The 18455-nt window shown below is 44.5% G+C and overlaps 1 protein-coding gene across 2 annotated transcripts in view; it reads left to right on the forward strand.

The window, feature by feature from the left end:
* The window catches only part of MREG (melanoregulin), a gene marked incomplete at its 5' end in the record, with an annotated part of 65898 nt that overhangs the window by 8681 nt on the left and 38762 nt on the right, over positions 1–18455 (forward strand). For both annotated transcript variants that reach the window (XM_082658651.1, XM_082658652.1), the window contains one exon: positions 13721–13877. In XM_082658651.1, the coding sequence (XP_082514777.1) occupies positions 13721–13877 (157 nt within the window). The remainder of the gene's footprint in view (positions 1–13720; positions 13878–18455) is intronic.

An 18455-nucleotide genomic window follows, 5' to 3' on the forward strand; every position in this document is an offset into this window, starting at 1 on the left:
TCATCAGTGTCTCATAGTTTTCTGCATACAGGTCTTTTGTCTCCTTAGGTAGGTTTATTCCTAGGTATTTTATACTTTTTGTTACAAAAATGGTAAAATCTGTCATTTTTTTTTCATTTATTTCTGATCTGATCTTTATGATTTCTTTCCTTCTGCTTACTTTGGGGTTTTTTTGTTCTTATTTCTCTAAGTGCTTTAGGTGTAAGTTTAGGTTGTTTATTTGAGATGTTTCTTGTTTCTTGAGGTAGGATTGTATTGCTGTAAACTTTTCTCTTAGAACTGCTTTTGCTGCATCCCATAGGTTTTGGACCATCGTGTTTTCATTGTCATTTGTTTCTAGGTATTTTTTGATTTCCTCTTTGATTTCTTCAGTGATCTTCTGGTTATTTAGTAGTGTATTGTTTAGCCTCCATGTGTTTGTATTTTTTACAGTTTGTTTCCTGTAATTAATATCTAGTCTCATAGCATTGTGGTCAGAAAAGATACTTGATCTGATTTCAATTTTCTTAAATTTCCTTATTTATTTTCATTTTGGTTGATCTGTCCATTGGTGAAAGTGGGGTGTTAAAGTCCCCTAATATTATTGGGTTACTATCGATTTCCCCTTTTATGGCTATTAACATTTGCCTTATGTATTGAGGTGCTCCTATGTTGGGTACATAAATATTTACAATTGTTATATCTTCCTCTTGGATTGATCCCTTGATCATTATGTAGTGTCCTTCTTTGTCTCTTGTAATAGTCTTTATTTTGAAGTCTATTTGTCTGATATGAGATTTGCTACTTCAGCTTTCTTTTGATTTCCATTTCCATAGAATATCTTTTTCCATTCCCTCACTTTCAGTCTTTATGTGTCCCTAGGTCTGAAGTGGGTCTCTTGTAGACAGCATATATACAGGTCTTGTTTTTGTATCCATTCAGCCAGTCTGTGTCTTTTGGTTGGAGCATTTAATCCATTTACATTCGAAGTTATTATCAATATGTATGTTCCTATTACCATTTTCTTAATTGTTTTGGGGTTTTTTTTGTAGGTATTTTCCTTTTCTTGTGTTTCCTGCCTAGAGAAGTTCCTTTAGCATTTGTTGTAAAGCTGGTTTGGTTATGCTGAATTCTCTTAGCTTTTGCTTGTTTGTAAAGGTTTTAATTTCTATGTCAAATCTGAATGAGATCCTTGCTGGGTAGAGTAATATTGGTTGTAGGTTTTTCCCTTTCATCACTTTAAATAGGTCCTGCCACTCCCTTCTGACTTGCAGAGTTTCTGCTGAAAGATCAGCTTTTAACCTTATCGGGATTCCCTTGTATGTTATTTGTCACTTTTCCCTTGCTGCTTTTAATATTTTTTCTTCGTATTTAACTTTTGATAGCTTGATTAACATGTGTCTTGGCATGTTTCTTCTTGGATTTATCCTGTATGGGGCTCTCTGCTCTTCCTGGACTTGATTGACTATTTCCTTTCCTATATTAGGGAAGTTTACAACTATAATCTCTTCAAATATTTTGTCAGAGCCTTTCTATTTCTCTTCTGCTTCTGGGACTCCTATAATTTGAATGTTGGTGCATTTAATGTTGTCCCAGAGGTCTCTGAGACTGTCCTCAATTCTTTTCATTTCTTTTTCTTTATTCTGCTCTGCAGTAGTTACTTCCACTATTTTATCTTCCAGGTCACTTATCCATTCTTCTGCCTCAGTTATTCTGCATTGATTCCTTCTAGAGAATTTTTAATTTCACGTATTATGTTGCTCATCATTGTTTGTTTGCTCTTTAGTTTTTCTAGGTCCTTGTTAAATATTTCTTGTATTTTCTCCATTCTATTTCCAAGATTTGGGATATCTTTACTATCATTACTCTGAATTCTTTTTCAAGTAGACTGCCTATTTCCTCTTCATTTGTTTGGTCTGGTGGGTTTTTACCTTTCTCCTTCATCTGATGTGTATTTCTCTGTCTTCTCATTTTGCTTAACTTACTGTGTTTGGGGTCTCCTTTTTACAGGCTACAGGTTCGTAGTTCCCGTTGTTTTTGGTGTCTGTCCTCAGTGGGTAAGGTTGGTTTAGTGGGTTGTGTAGGCTTCCTGGTGGAGGGAACTGGTGCCTGTGTTCTGGTGGATGAGGCTGGATCTTCTCTTTGTGGTGGGCAGGACCGTGTCAGGTGGTGTGTTTTGGGGTGTCTGTAAACTTGGTATGATTTTAGGCAGCCTCTCTGCTTATGGGTGAGGTTGTGTTCCTGTCTTGCTAGTTGTTTGGCATGGGGTGTCCAGCACTGGACCTTGCTGGTCGTTGAGTGGAGCTGGGTCTTAGCGTTGAGATGGAGATTTCTGGGAGAGCTCTCGCCGATTGATATTACGTTGGGCCAGTAGGTCTCTGGTCCAATGTCCTGAACTCAGCTCTCCCACTCAGAGGCTCAGTCCTGACACCCGGCCAGAGCACCAAGACCCTTATTAGCTGAAATGCCAAACAGAATGTCTTTATGGAAAAGTCTCTGCTGATCCTTTATAGGTTGTCTGTAGCACTTATGCCATACCAGTCATTGTCATAAGTGCTTTATATCTATTAATTAAATCCTCTCCATAACCCTATGAGGTATGGTCAGTTCTTGTGAGTCATAGTAGTTACAGTCTATGGTCACTGCGAATACTGAAATAAAGAATCATGGCTCCAAGGGGAAAATCCAGGGTTAGGTCCCTGAGAGCCAATTCATCAACTGGTCAGTATATAACCTTGTTTTATGTGTGTTTCTGCTTAAAGACACCTTATTAAATATATATTGTTGATTCATTAACGTTGAACTGACAGCCAATAGCTCTATAATTCATGCCTCAATGAATCTTATCTAACACATGTTGTTTTAGCACTTCAGCACTATGCTTGGGAGCTAAACAGCGAAATCACCAACAAAAAGCACAAAAATGCAGAAAAACGTGGCACTAATAGACCACAAAAAGGACACTTGTTCCCAGTACAAGAGTGGAAACATGAGAACTTGTGCCTCGGATACTGCAAAAGCACCACGAGTATTGATTTGGGGATCACAGATACATTTTAGTGGGTGGGCCAGTTTGCAAATATGGAATCTGGGAATAGTGAGGCTGGATTGTAATTACATCTGTAATCCCTGCTTGACAGCAGGAGAAACTGAGGCCCAAGAACTTCAGTAGCTTGCTCAGGGGCATCATGGCCAAGCTGGAATTCAAGTCCTATTCTACTTCAGTTCCGTAGAAAGAGTAGAGCCCTCCTAGGGTGCAGGGAGGTGTGTATCTAGCTGCTTATGTGGTGTGTTCTAGACATGGTGTTTGAAGTCTGAGACCTGCCCTGAATTGTTATAGCTTGGGGTCCAGAGACACTGGCTTATTTTTCTGTCTTAAGGCTGTGAAGCCAGGGGCCAGTGGGAAAGAAGGGTCATGGCTTGAAGACATTTAAGAGGTGATCAGAATCAACTCTAGGACAATAATCTTTCACATGTCTAGAATCTTTCATTTCACCATGTGGACTCACATGACCTCCAAGCTGATCAAATTGTCTTCTACCTTTGGAAGGCTTTAAAAAATGTTGACTAATATGCTAGTGTCAGTGGGATCTCTCAGACTGGGGCCCAGATGGCCTGACTCTTTTCCCGTAATCTGCTGCTGGGTTACCTGAGCTGATGCAGCTAACTCACCCAGGTCTTTCTGCACTGCCCTGTTCCAAGGCCCGTAGCCCTGGGCCAGGCAGTGACTCTTAGGAAGTGACTGCAGAGGCATCAAGGATTCCTGTTGCAGGAAGGTGCTCCTGGCTGGAAGAATCCACTCCAAGAGTTGTACTTTAACTTTCTTGAAAGACAGAGGAGAGATGGGGGAGGGTCCTGCCTGCTGTTCCCAGAAACTGGGCCTCAGGTCAAGAAGTAGGAGGTACACACTTTACCAAGAATTCATCTTGGTATGACTCAGAATTCATCTGAGGATGACTTTTTTTTTTTTTTTTGGTACATGGGTCTCTCACTGTTGTGGCCTCTCCCGTTGCAGAGCACAGGCTCCGGACGCGCAGGCTCAGCGGCCATGGCTCACGGGCCCAGCCGCTCCGCGGCATGTGGGATCTTCCCGGACTGGGGCACGAACCTGTGTCCCCTGCATCGGCAGGTGGACTCTCAACCACTGCGCTACCAGGGAAGCCCTGAGGATGACTTTTAAAGATTTGCTTCCCAGGCAACCCCCACCATCCTTCTTCCCTTTTTGTGAGTTGTGTTGTGTTAGTCAGTCTTGGTGACATCGGAAGTTCCTGAGAAGATATTTCTTTCTCGTACATATCCTTTGATCTAGGTTTCCTGGAACTTTTTATTCTCTAGATATCTTGAAGTGATCTTGCCACTACACCTTTGTTTAAAAAGTGAATTCTGCTTAAATGTTGGGTAAAATAGCTTGTTACGTTGGCAGTGGAAGTCCTTTTCAGTCTGGTTAATACATGTTTGTTTTGTACCAATAACATGCTGTGCACTCTATTCTTTGGTGTCTTTTTTAGGAAATAATTTTGGTGAGACAGTATGTATCTAAGGTACCCCTGTACTCCCTGGAAAGGAATGAGAGTTTACTGAATTGTCTCTCACTTATTTTGTTCCTTAACATTTAAAGTTTTGTGTTTGTCTATCAGAGACTGAAAACATACAAACATATGTACAGTGTAAAGAACAACTATCAAGTGGATATTCCTGTAACCGCCGCCCAAGGCAAGAGATAGCTATCGGCAGCCCCACGTCTCTCACCCGATTGTATCTAGACTTTTGTGATAGTCATCTCCTTGCTTTTCTTGATAGCTTTACCACCTATGTAGGCACCTTAAAAATGTTCTTTAGTTTTGCCTGCTTTTCAACTTTACATACATAGGCTCAAACTGTGTATGTTCTCGCCATCCAAGTTGGCGCATGTAGTTGGTGGTTCTCACTGCTTTATAGTATATTTCCTTTGGTTCACCCATTCTTCTGTTGGTGGACTTTTGGGTGGTTTCCAGTTCGGGGCTATTACGCATGGTTTCGATTTTAAAGTCAGCACATAAGGGGAAATTATTCATCCTTTAGCCATACTGGCCTTTTCCTGGGTCTTCAAATACACCAAGCACATGCTGTCTCAGAGTCCTCCCTGCCTAGAAGGTTCTTTCTCCACTTATGTGTCTGGGAAACTCCCTCACTTGATTCAGGTCTCTGCTCAAAGTCATTTTATCAGAAAATTCTTCCCTGACCATCCTCTTTAAAACAGTACTCTTTGCCCTCGCTCTGTCCCTTAGTCACCGTGTATTCCTTCAGAGCCCAGATCACCACCAGACGTAAACATATGTACTTACTGTCTGCTTCCTCTGGAAGATTCTTAAGCCCCACCTTCATGAATTTAAGCAGTTCAAACATGTTAAGAACTTGTCTGGAGAGTCGATTCCAGCCTCATTTCTACCGTTCATAGCCCTGTGAAGTTGGGAAATTGCAGTTCATTCATTCAGCAAATTGAGCATCTACTAAGTGCCAGGTCCTATTCTAAGTACTCCAGATACATCACTGAGCAAAAGAGATACAGATCCTGTCTTCAGGGGGCTTTTATTATAGAGTGTGTGTGTGTGTGTGTGTGTGTGTGTGTGTGTGTGTGTGTGTGCGCCTGGCGGGGGTTGTGGCACAATAAGCAGTAAACATAATAAGTAAATTAGAGGATAAATAAGTCCAGTTGTCCCTCAGTATCTGCAGGGGATTCATCCCCCCCACCTCCCCCAACTCAGGGATACAGAACTCATGGAAGTGGAGGTAGAGCAGGGGCAGGGGAGCATGCTTGCTATTTTAAATAGGTTGGTCTGAGTAGGCCTCATGGAGAAGGGGATGTTTAAAAAGCGATTTGAAGGAGGGGAGGGAGTGAGGCATATGGACTTCTGGGGGAAAATATTACAGGTAGAAGAAGCAGCCAGTGCAGGGGCCCCGAAACGGCAGTTTGACTGGTGGGTTCAGGGAACAGCGAAGAGGCCAAAGTGGCTGGTGTGTCACGAGGGGATTATAGACCATTGTATGACCTTGGCTTATATTCTAAGTCAAATGGGAGTCACCGGAGGGTTTTGAGGAAGGGGGTGACATGATCTGATTTACATATTAAAAGGATCCCTTTGATTGTGTTAAGAACTGCGAATTGGTGGAGGCAATGGCAGAAAGAGGTAGATCAGTGAAAAAAAAATGCAGGAATTCTTTTGCAAGACACAGGTGCCTTGGCTTGGGAAGGGGTAGTGGTAGAGGTGGGTATTTGTTTCATGTATTGTTAATAGGATTTTCTGTTGGATCAGATGTTGGGGATGAGAGAACCAAGGATGACTTGAAGGATTTTGGCCTGAGCTATCGGAAGGTTGGATTTCCCATCATCTGGGTGGGGAGGCTGCTGGTGGGGAGGTTTGGAGGGAAGGTCAGGGGCTTGGTCCACCATGTTGAGCTGGAGCTGTCTACTAGCCATCCATATGGAGATGGGAAGAAGCCAGGTAGCTGCAGGAGTCTGGGACTTGGGGGCGAGGTCTGAACTGGGGCTACAGGTATGGGTTTGAGAATCTTCCTCGAGAGGATGGTATTTAAAACCATGAGACTGGTGTGACATGACTGGGAGTGAATATAAACAGGGAAGAGACCAAGGGCTGAGTCTAATCTTCCTGAGCCCCCAGCATTTCCTCAGCTGGGAGACATAAAAATCATGTTTCCCCTTCCTACTTCACAGACTTCTTGTCAGGACCATCTTCAAGGCTTTAAAGCACTTAAAGCAATGAATGAAAGGCGTGATCACACGGTGCTCTGTTTCAGCCTTGGGATGAGAAGGCATGAAGGGTGGGAACATGTCAGGGAGAGGGGCCAGAAAAGTACCCAGAGTTTTTCTTCCTGTACTTTGAGAAGGTTGATGCCCCTGGTGTTGAAGGAAGTCATGATGAGCCTTGGTAGTTAACAATGAGAAAAGCTCCGGAATCTATGGACCGATGTTTAGACTTGGGGTTAAATAATGTTTAGACATTGAATTAACTTGGTCAGAGTATCTGTCTTGGAAGCAGTGAAGGAAGGAAGGAAAGAACAAGGGAGGGAGGGAGGGAGGAAGGAAGGGAGGAGAAGAAGGAAGGGAGGAAAGGAGGGAGAGAGGAGGCAGAGAATAGAGGAGGGAGTAAAAGAAGGAGAGGCTAGGGCTTCCCTGGTGGCGCAGTGGTTGAGAGTCCGCCTGCTGATGCAGGGGACACGGGTTCGTGCCCCGGTCCAGGAAGATCCCACATGCTGCGGAGCGGCTGGGCCTGTGAGCCATGGCCCTGAGCCTGTGCGTCTGGAGCCTGTGCTCCGCAGCGGGAGAGGCCACAGCAGTGAGAGGCCCGCGTACCGCAAAAAAAAAAAAAAAAAAAAAGAAGGAGAGGGTAAGGACCTTCGCTTCTCCTGCCCCTTCACCAGGAAGTCACCACAGAAGGAGGAGGGGAAAAGTCTGGAAGCCAGGGGCAAAGAGGCAGGCCAGTTCCTAGTAGGGAATCAGACAGGAGGCCTTAGGTAGTCAAGGGGGTCGCACTAAACAGCCTTTTGGGGTCTGTTTTTTGAGACCTTTGTTTGCTGTTTACTGGAGATGTTCTCTCTTCACTGTCAGAGCTTCAGTCTTGGACCAGTGAGGGCTGACGCCCAGCCTGTCTGTGGGGAGAGCAGTAAAGTCACTGGAACCACTGGCCTCAGCAGCCGGCCTGTGAGTGCGTGTTTTGTGGGGCTTTCCAGAAGCTTTCATACACGGTCCTTTGCTGGTAGTGAGGACTCACGGGAAACCCTTGTGAGCAGCTGTAATGCTGAGTGGCACTTAGCATGCAGTCCCTGGGCATGGAGTCCAGTGTTTGTAAGCCTGGAGTCTCCTTTTAGCCCTAGATGGTATTGAAAGAAAAGATTCCCAAGTGATTTGGTCCAGCGCCCTGGGTGGGATTGGGGGTGGAACCTGAGACTTTGCTTATCCTACCTTTTGGGAGTCAAAGCAGCCTCTGCTTCGCTTGTGTGTAACTTCAGAGCCGCTTCTCAAATGCCCGAGGTTAATAAAATATTTATCATCAGCAGATGGTGGCCGGGGGCAAAACGGCCACTCTCACTTTCCTCAGAACCTTTTAGAGGTCATTATATGGGGGAGGGAGGGAAAGTGAAGCTCCGATTCAGTGCCCTCTTCCCCCTCCTCTGTCCTCCCGGGGCTTCGGGCTCAGACCCCAGGGCCTTTGCACGGAGCTTTCTTTACACAGGTCCCACAGTCCTTCACAGTTTCAGGAGCACAGAGGTTCCCAAGCTGCTTCTTTAGTTGTTTACTTTAGGCCTTTCTTTGCTCTGGTCTCTTCTTCATCCTAAAGTTTCAAAATAGAGACACACATGTAGAGAACAAACGTATGGACACCAAGGGGGGAAAGAGGGGTGGGGGGGCAGTGGTGGTAGTGGGATGAATTGGGAGATTGGGATTGACATATATACACCAATATGTATAAAATAGATAACTAGTAAAAACCTGCTGTATAAAAATAAATAAATAAAATTAAATTAAAAAAAAAAGAAAAAAACCCCAACAAAGTGGATGCTGCCTTGACTGGATGGTGGAGCAGGACGAAAGGAATGGGGACCAGGGATCCCAGGAGCCAGGCTGGTCTGACAGGTCCTTCCCTCATTCACTTTCACCTTGACTGGTGTTTTGGTGAAATTATTAATGGTTTATTTAGCAGTGAACCCCACCATGTCTGTGCCCCCAAAGAACCCTGACTTGTAACTCTAACGGATGAGAAGAAGGTGGTGGGAGCGAGGTCCAGGTGAGGTAGGCAGCCAAGCGGAGTCGGGCTGCACTGCAGAGGACAGCAGCCTAGACCCCAAGCTTGAGAGCATCACCCTGGGGGAGAGTCATTGCTCACACTGCTTCAGGGGAGCACTGCCCCTAATGAGGGCGAGCTGGGGAGGCACTACCTGTCTGGAGACATCCACACAGGCCCGACACTGACCTGCCTACAGCAATTGTAAGTTAAGGATGAGAAGCTACTGTTTAACATTGGCTGGAGACACACGTGTATGGGGGTGGTGGGGGGAGTAGAGAGAAAAAGAGAAGACAGAGAGATTGATTGATTGATTGATTGATTGGTTGTGAGAGGGTAGGAGCAACTGACCAGGGAGGCGGCTGTCTTCTCAAAGCATGAAAAGAAACTGTGGGTTATCAAGTAGATAGGGACCAAGATAGCTTATTCTTGGTCAAATGTTGTCTATGCCTGATTATTCAGGTGGGTACCGGCCAACGTCTAAACCTCCTGGTCTACGGAAGCTTTACTGAGCTATGTCTGGGGTTTCCTTTAGCACGTCGGGATCACAGCTCAGTTTGTTCCATTTAAGTATTGGATACTTAATACTTTTAAAGCAGCTACTCTGTGCCCACTCCTGCCAGGTGATGTGGGATGTGAAAGAAATACTGGGTACAATCCCTGCCCTAGAGGAACGTATCAACTTGATGAAGAGACAAGACTCCTACAGATGAAACAAACTTAGGGAAAAATAAAATACCGGTTTTGGAACGCACTCGAGGTTTAGGACCCAGGAGGGATGTGTGCTGTGGTGTCAGCAGCCAGTGGCTGCAGCTCCTGGTGAGAGCTGTGTCCCCGGGGTCTGGATGCCTTGAGGAGAAGCCCCAGGGGAATTTGCTGAGCCCATGCGTTTGTGGGTGTATCTCCGTCACAGCACTTGGATTCAGTCTCATGACCGTGGCTGCTTGGAGACGCCCCATCGAGGACCTCGTGCTGTGGGGGACTGTCCTCTGGCTGCCTGTCTCGGGAGAAGTGAAACAACTTGTTAGGCTTGTTCCTGCCTGCAAAGGGCGGTAGCGTCATCCATCCTTCTGACCTCAGATGGTTGTATGACAGGAGGGATGGAGCGTGGAGGCCCTTGGGTAGAGCACCGTGTGGTTTATCCCTGGCTGCAAAATCTATTTAGGCAAAAAGAAGTTGGAGTTAATACTCTTCACGCCCTGACACTGCAGTGCTGCCTGCTCTTGGGAACTCGTCTTTGTCCCAGTGTTCTCTCTCTCTCTGGGCTCCCCTGGTCTCTCCAGTCTGCTTTCCACCCCTGCTCCTTTCATCACTCCCTGCTTGTTTCCAGACGCTTCCTCTGATCCCCTGGCTTCTGCAGTGATGGAGATGCACGAGCATTTCTCCCAAGTCTCGATCTCCCGCCCTGTCCTCACTCCTAAGCCCAGATCCTGATTGCTGTCTGCACGTCCTGCAGGCCTGCAGGTCGGCCTTGGCTTCCTCCAAGCCATCCCAGGGAAAGGCATCGCCCTCACACGGTCAGCACTGACTCCTCTCCTTCCACTTCTGTGCCACCCATCACCGTCACCAGGGCGGCCACGTCTGAGAGTCTGTGATGCTGCTGGAACCCATCCTCTCGCAGCTATTCCCCCCTCTTGTTCTCGAGCCCACACCCTCCTTCGCTCTCACCCCAACCAGTATTTTGAAACGTTTAGAATTAAACCTGTACTTATTTATCAATAGAACTCCACCTTTCCTATGCCCCAAAGAAATCTTCCTTGTAACTCTAACAAATGAGGTTTAAACAGAGCGGCTTCCTTCTCTCTCTGCCCGGGCAGCCCTGCCCATCTCCTGCCCCACTCCTCCCCAACAGTGGTCCTGAAGCCCCCTGACACTAGGAACTCAAAGAACATGGCAGGAAAGCCACACCTACCCTCTTGTGACAGTTGATTGTGACAGCCTCCTGAGCTATCTCTCTGTTCCTTCTCTGTCCAGGGCTGTTTCTGTAAAACCCAGACCCGACAAGGCTCAAAACCACCTTGATAACTGGTCACCATTCACAGAACAAAGGCTGAACTGCAGCAGATCCTCAGTCTGACCCCAAATCACCTTTTCTTCCCTCCCTCTGGGCCTGTGTGGTGGGCCTGCGTGAACACTTGGAATTCCCCAGCCCTGCCGGCACCTTAAGCCTCCATACACTGCTGGTGGTGTTCCGTCTGCCAGGAACACCTTTCCCCATGCTTCTCTTCCTGAGGAAAGACTGTACTCCTTAGGTCTGGGTTAGATGTCGTCGCCTCCGCGAAACCTTTCTCGAACTTCCTTCTCATCAAACATAATGTGTCACTCCTTCTCTGTTCCTACAATTTCCTGTTTGCACTTAAGAAGGAAAAATACTTACCTCCTTCCATTATAGTCACACCAGCAGCAGGGACAATGTGCTCTTTATTTTCGAGTCTGCAGAGCACCCATCCCGGCACCAGTATACACTTGTTGAATAAACAAACAACTGAATGAATGAATGAATGAGTTTGACGTGCTCGTTAAAGCCCATGTGGGCACCAAGGCCTCATTCGCCTCCTCTTTCACTGGCTTATCATTCTTAAGAGGAGTGGGTCTCTCTGTACTTCAGCCTTTGCGGTGCCAGGTGGCTAAGGGAAAACCCGGCAGTTCTGAGAACACGGTGGTCGAGCTGTGTCTGGTTCCCTGTAAGTCACTCTTTCTCCATAACTCCGATCACTGCCCAGTCTCAGACCCTCCACTTCTGAACCTCAGCTAGAGGGATTTAAAAAGCGCTTTCCAGCATCCATTTAGGTAGCTGGCCTCCTGCCGGCCTTGGTTCCAAGACCCCATCCCCTCTTTTCCCCAGTTTTCACAAGTGGGCCGTGGTTGGCTCTCTCAAGCCTGACCTGTACCCCATCACTCAAGCACTGGAGCCCTTCCCTTGATGGGAGGGTTCCTGTGCTGAGCCCCAATTTCGTGACCAGGACTTTGCTTTCAGTGGCAAGATCTCCTTAGTGCCAACTTCTGAGTATTTCATGTTTGTTTAAACCTTAACATTTACCTTCAGTCCAGCTGTCAGTTACTCTCATCCCTCCTTCCCAGGTGCTGTCTGCTTATCTGGTATCCACTGTCTGTCCTCATTTGCTCTTCACTCATGTCACACCTGCAGATGTGTTTGCCACCCCTTGGCCGTGGGGCATCCTAGCTCTGCCTCAGACAAGGGCATCACTCACCACACAGGTGAAAAGCCAGAGGGCTTCTACCCTCTCCTGCTCCCAGATAATGCACTTTTCTGCAGCTGCACGCTGTCATTCTGATCTTGATACCGATCCTGTCTCACCCGAGTTACCTCAGCTGCATCTTAATGAATCCCCCAAGTCCACTCTTCACCCCTCTGTAGCATTCTCCACACTTTAGCCAGAAAGATCTTTCAAGATGTAATACTGTTCATGTCACATCACAGTCCTGCTTAAAACCCTTCCTCATCTTACCTCGTTCTTAGGAATAAAGACCACATTTCTGAAGAATGTTAGAAAACACGGCCTACAAAGCCAGGGCTATCTGGCCCCAACGGCCTCCTCAGCTTCTTTTTCACTCACTAGCCAACATCCCCCTTCTTCTCATGCATACATCCTGCTTCCTCCCACCCCAGGGCCTTTGAACATGCCATTTCCTTTGTTTGGAACTCTGTTCTTGTCTTTCAGCTTAGAGCTCAAGCACCCCTTTTCCACAATGCCTACCTGTTGCTACCCTCGCTAGCTCTCACAGCTCCCTGAACTCCTCCTTTATAGAACTTCTCACAGTTTTTAATTATATAGTCACGTGATCATTCATTACTGTGTTTCCCTCTAGTGAGGTCCAAGGATAGGGACCATGTCCGTGTTGCTCACAATTTTATTGAGCCCTGTAATTAACATGGGGTCAGTGCCTCACGCATATTATTAGATGATGGGGATAACACCTGCATGATCCTACCTGACCAGTCCCACGGAAGTTTACCAGGTCTGTGTATAAGCATGTCCTAGGGATGATGCTCTGCCACTCAGCTCCTCCTAAGCCCGAGCATGGATACTGCCTCGTAGAGGGTAAACCATGAGACAGATATACAACATGGGGCTCCTGAAATCCTTACGCAACATCCCATATTGTTTATTGAAAGTATTTGGATGTGCATGTTTATTACTTAGTTTTCTTGTTGTAGGGAATTTGACAGATACTCCATACCATTGCACTCTACATTAACTGCATTTCCTTGAATTCAGAGCCAGTAAAAAGTTCATCTCTTCATGTTAATTGTTTTCTTCTTTTAATCATGAGAATTCTATTCCCCATTGGATTTCTTTTTTTCTTTTTTTTTTCTTAGCTGCTGGGGTACTCTGTGCTAAATTTCACACTTAACATAGTAAAATTTCCTCTGCCCAGGTATCCTGTTGTATCTGTCCTCTGTTGTTTTTATTATTTATTTATTTGTTTTTGGCTGCTCTGGGTCTTCATTGCTGTGTGTGGGCTTTCTCTAGTTGCGGCGAGCGGGGGCTACTCTTCATTGCGGTACATGGGCTTCTCACTGCGGTGGCTTCTCTTGTTGCAGAGCATGAGCTCTAGGCGCGTAGGCTTCAGGAGTTGTGGCACGCAGGCTCTAGAGCGCAGGCTGAGTAGTTGTGGCGCACGGGCTTAGTTGCTCCACGGCATGTGGGATCTTCCTGGACCAGGGCTCGAACCTGTGTCCCCTGCATTGGCAGGCGGATTCTTAACCACTACGCCGCCAGGGAAGTCCCGCTGTGGTTTTTAAAGTGATTTCTTTGTTGTTCTATTGTGTTATACTTAATTATTAAAGACAATTCAGATTCTTTTGTTAGGAATATATATATTTATATGTTATATTATATACATTTTTATTTATATTATATATTAGCTACATATGATGTATATATCATATTTAATACATATTACAAAGCCCTTATACCCCCTCTTTTATCCCATAGCGATAATCCATATTCTTCCTTTGGAGCCACGCTGGCGAGGGATGATGAAAAGAATCTGTGGAGTGTGCCTCACGATGTGTCCCACACAGAGGCAGACGATGACAGGATCCTCTACAATTTGATCGTTGTTCGTAATCAACAGGCCAAAGATTCAGAGGTAAGCACCTTTTGAGATCTTGCTGTGCACAGGTGATAATGTCCAGTGAAAAACAGCAATAACGGAGAAGACCAGCTTAGAATAGAGGAAAGAATGAAGGATGAGATGTGTGAAAGGTAGGGCAGGTCTTTTAGCAGCATCTAGTTGCTAATTTTAGCTGGTCTTGGTACACCTGTTTAATACACAGATAAGACTGATTTCTAATTGTTACTTTAATGATACAAATTACAGCAGTAGGGAAACAGCAAGGCAGTGCTGTTCAGATCGTGAAAATACTTTATGGTCTTAAATGGCTTAACCAGTCCATCTCTAATCTTTCCAACTGTTTAGCAAGCCACCATTAAAGATTCAGACTGAAGGTTGAGAGGTACTTTGCATCATCACTACTTCTGAATTAATGGGGCCTGAATTGTTTTTTTTTTCTCTGTTTGTATCTTCTTAAATTGTGCTTATGGATCAAACAGCGTATCTGCCATATTTGAGGTGATTTTTGTGATAAGGCTTGAAACCACTCTTTTACTCAAAGTCATTGATATGAGAACACCAGAATACTGAGAAGGAGACAACTTCATAAATGAAGAGAAAACAGCAAAAGGGATGATATTTTATTTTCTCCTTTATTCCAAATGTAGTATTATAGTACTATCATAATACAATATAATATTATGTGTATCATTTTCCAAGTAATACAAGCTAAGTTTTCTAACTTCTGTGTTCATCTGTTAGTTCTGAGTAGATGCCTATATTAGATATCACTTTATGTTTTCCTTTGTATCGTATAGTCATTGAGAAGAACAGAGACATTTAAAATCTCAGGCTTAGGCTATGAAGAAAAGCACCAGAGTGTGTATGTATGGGAGCAGGTTTATTGCGGGGGAATTGTTAACTGTTTTTCCCCCGAAAACATGCGTTAGCAGGAGATGATAACTTTAGAAGAGTCATGTGTCCCGGTCCTTTTATTCTGGTGTGACTTGGGATGCCTTTGGGGGGTTGGAGGTGGGCTGAGAGGTGGGGAATGACAGTTGCCTCTGATTCTTGAGGCCTGGGGTCGAAGAGTAGGCTGGAGAGTCCCGCAGTGGCTTTGATGAGCATCCTTTCTTGGGTGTGGAGTGCTAGTAGGGACAACTCCTGCTAGATATCCATCACAGCGCTTAAGTCAGAGGCATAACATATTAGTGGCCATGCACTGCGCTACCCCTGGCTTCCCCCCTGCTATCCCCTCCTCCACTGGTAACATTTAAAGGACATGATAAAGGCTGCTCAGGCCAGGAATAGCCATCCTGGCTGCCCTTCCTGAGCATATGGACAGGAATTCTTGCATGACCTTGTTTTCCCTTTAATGGGAAGCGCTAATCCTTACCCTGCTGTATTGGGCTGACCAGTTAGGGTTTCTGCTGGTGAGAATGGAACTAGTTCTTCTCTTTTCTTCCTTTTCTTTCTCCACTCTGTGCAAAGCTGTGACAGCAATAGGGAAGTGATATACATATATATAGCACACGTTTCTCTGTCTCCGCAGGGCCTCAGGCCAGATGTGAAAGGGGCTTGAAGGGTGTTTGCCCTGAGCCTGGCAGCTGTCTCTGGAGGAGCTCCTGTCTCTCTGCCCTGTTTGTCTTTACTTTTGAAAAGGCAGTAGAGGAGACAACGTGAGCTGCAAAGCGCTCTGAATAAGCATGGCTTCCAAAGCAGCCGCCGTGTCATTTCTGTGCTGCTCTTGGACCTGTGTGAAGGGCCTTCCAGAAGGCTTTTCCTTTTCCTTTTTCTTTTTCTTTTTTTTCTTATTAGCTGAAATTCAATCCTCTATTATTCTGGTACAGAAGAAATAAGTAAGCATAGAAGCAATGTCTTTTCTCCTATATTTTCCTCAATATGTTGGAAAAAACCTCTTCTTGATTTGAATACAAGTACACCACTACTTTGTCATCTAGGCCATTTAATGTTGTGTAACATGTGTATATACAGCACCTCACATTCATATTTAATGGAGTAGTGTACAACGAGTGAGTTCCAGATGTAGAAATGTTCTGTACGTAGTTTGACTGGTAAACTTCTCAGCGGCACGGATCATGTCTCTGTCTTACACTTTACCTCTACTTTAAATGGCTACAGGTCCCATTTTTGGGAACTTTTTATAACAGTGATTCTCAAACTTGAGCGTATATAAGAATTACTTTGAAAATAAGTTTCCTGGACCCCATCCCCAGAGATTTTTTTTTGAATTTTATTTTATTTTTTTGTACAGCAGGTTCTTATTAGCTATCTATTTTATACATATTAGTGTATATATGTCAATCCCAGTCTCCCAATTCATCCCGCCCCGAAGGCTTTTTCTTCTCCTTGCCTAAGAAATGAAGTCAAGTTTAACTCTAGAGGAACTCTGCAACCAGGACAGGCCGTCAGGTCAACAACATGAAGATGTGATGATGATGATTTTACATGAAATGTTATGAAATGTCTCTGTTCATGGTGCTTCCTTTTTTTTAAGGTGTAAAAAAAAAAAAACATATACATACACAAGGTATATATAAAATATATATTTTAAGGTATGTGTGTATACATACATACATAATATATATACATGGTTAAAAAATGTTTCATATATTTTCTTCTAAAAATTTGAAATGCATATAAAAGCATATATTAATATATTAATATATCTATTCATTTTCCCACAGATTGGATCATACATTACATATCATTCTGTACCCTGCTTTTTTTCCACTTAATAATATATTTTGGACATATTTTCACTTCAACATGTGTAGATTTACCTTAGTGGTTTTGGGGGCTCTCTTGTATTCTCTTGCATGAATTCACTATCATTTATTCAGCCAGTCCCTATTCATATTTAGGTTGATTCAGGTTTTTTGCTATTAGGAGCAGAAGCAATGCTACAGTGGGTATCCATATATACTTGTGTGCCCTGCCATTATTTTTTCAGGAGTAGAATTGCTGGATCAAAGAGTATGTGTGGGGCTTCCCTGGTGGCGCAGTGGTTGGGGGTCCTTCTGCCGATGCAGGGGATGCGGGTTCGTGCCCCAGTCCGGGAGGATCCCACATGCCGCAGAGCGGCTGGGCCCGTGAGCCATGGCCGCTGAGCCTGCGCGTCCGGAGCCTGTGCTCCGCAACGGGAGAGGCCACAACAGTGAGAGGACCGCGTACCGGAAAAAAAAAAAAAAAGTATGTGTGTATTTAAAATGTTGGAATTGTCACAGTGCTTCGTTCTTGGGGGAACCTAGGAAAAACACTTCAGGGTGCAAAACTCACTAGCATTGGGAGTTCATTCAGTGTTTAAGAGGAGCAGCTGCTAAGCTCCAGATAGCTGTTTGCCATGCTGAGGATGGAATTGCCAGAACTTTGGATTTTTAAGAGAAGCTAAAAATCCAAACTTACATATAAAATGTCCAGATTTTTAAATGATAGCTCACGTTAAAAAAGTGTGTCAGCTAAACAAAATACGTTTATGGGCTACTGATATATAAGGAACGTTTACAGTAAGGACGACTACTACTTAATATTATTGTTATTTTGTTCAGTATGATTGAAAAATGAACTCACCATTGATTTAAAAGGTAGAAGGGGGAAGCTGGGGTTGTTTTAAGTTTGAACATTCATATTGCTTATTTTCCTTTTCACGCAGGGTAAAATTGGTACAAATTTTAATAAAACGGAGGATTTTAGTTTTGAGGGAAGAACAAATTCCACCTACTAAGGAACAAGAAACCCTAGGTATTTTTGCATGATACAATTTAGAAGCTCAAGCAAGGCGTTAAGGAAAACTGAACATTATGTTTTTTCTTGAGTAGCAATAGCGTGAAAGACCCAGGAACGTCCATATTTGGAATTCTATGAAAAATGAAGAGTAATTTCAAAACAGTGTGTGCACCGCCTACATTCCCTTTCTGAATCTGGAGCTGGTGGAGGAAGGGCTGCAAATATAGTTAAAGCTACATTCGCTGTGTTGTCCCAAATTGGAAAAAAAATCAGAAAAGAAGACATATAGGAGAGCAAATAATGAAGCAAAGGCATGAACTTAAAATTACTTGCAGTGTCAGAAAATAAAACAATAACATTATTTAATTCTAATATAATCCACTTTTATTTACACAAGCCTTCAAAAGCTTGAAGACTGTCAGCAGAATAACTGATGCATTTACAGATCTCCAAGTAGTGAAAAAATTTTGCTCTCATCTTTGACTTTGTAAAATACTTTATGTTTAAGAAATAGTAAACATTGGGCTTCCCTGGTGGCGCAGTGGTTGAGAGTCCGCCTGCCAATGCAGCGGACGCGGGTTCGTGCCCCGGTCCGGGAAGATCCCACATGCCGCGGAGTGGCTGGACCCGTGAGCCATGGCCGCTGAGCCTGCGCGTCTGGAGCCTGTGCTCCGCAACGGGAGAGGCCACAACAGTGAGAGGCCTGCGTACCGAAGAAATAGTAAACAACCTCAAAGTCATGTCACTACATCATTATCCTTATGTTCATTTTCATCAACGTAGTTGTACTTCACATAACACTCTGTTCTAGGGAGCTTAGTAATGGTTAATGAAATATCACTGTACCTTATTTACTTATTTTGTATA

The sequence above is a fragment of the Grampus griseus genome, assembly GCF_964374135.1.
Source record: "Grampus griseus genome assembly, chromosome: 7".
Taxonomy (NCBI): Eukaryota; Metazoa; Chordata; class Mammalia; order Artiodactyla; family Delphinidae; genus Grampus; species Grampus griseus.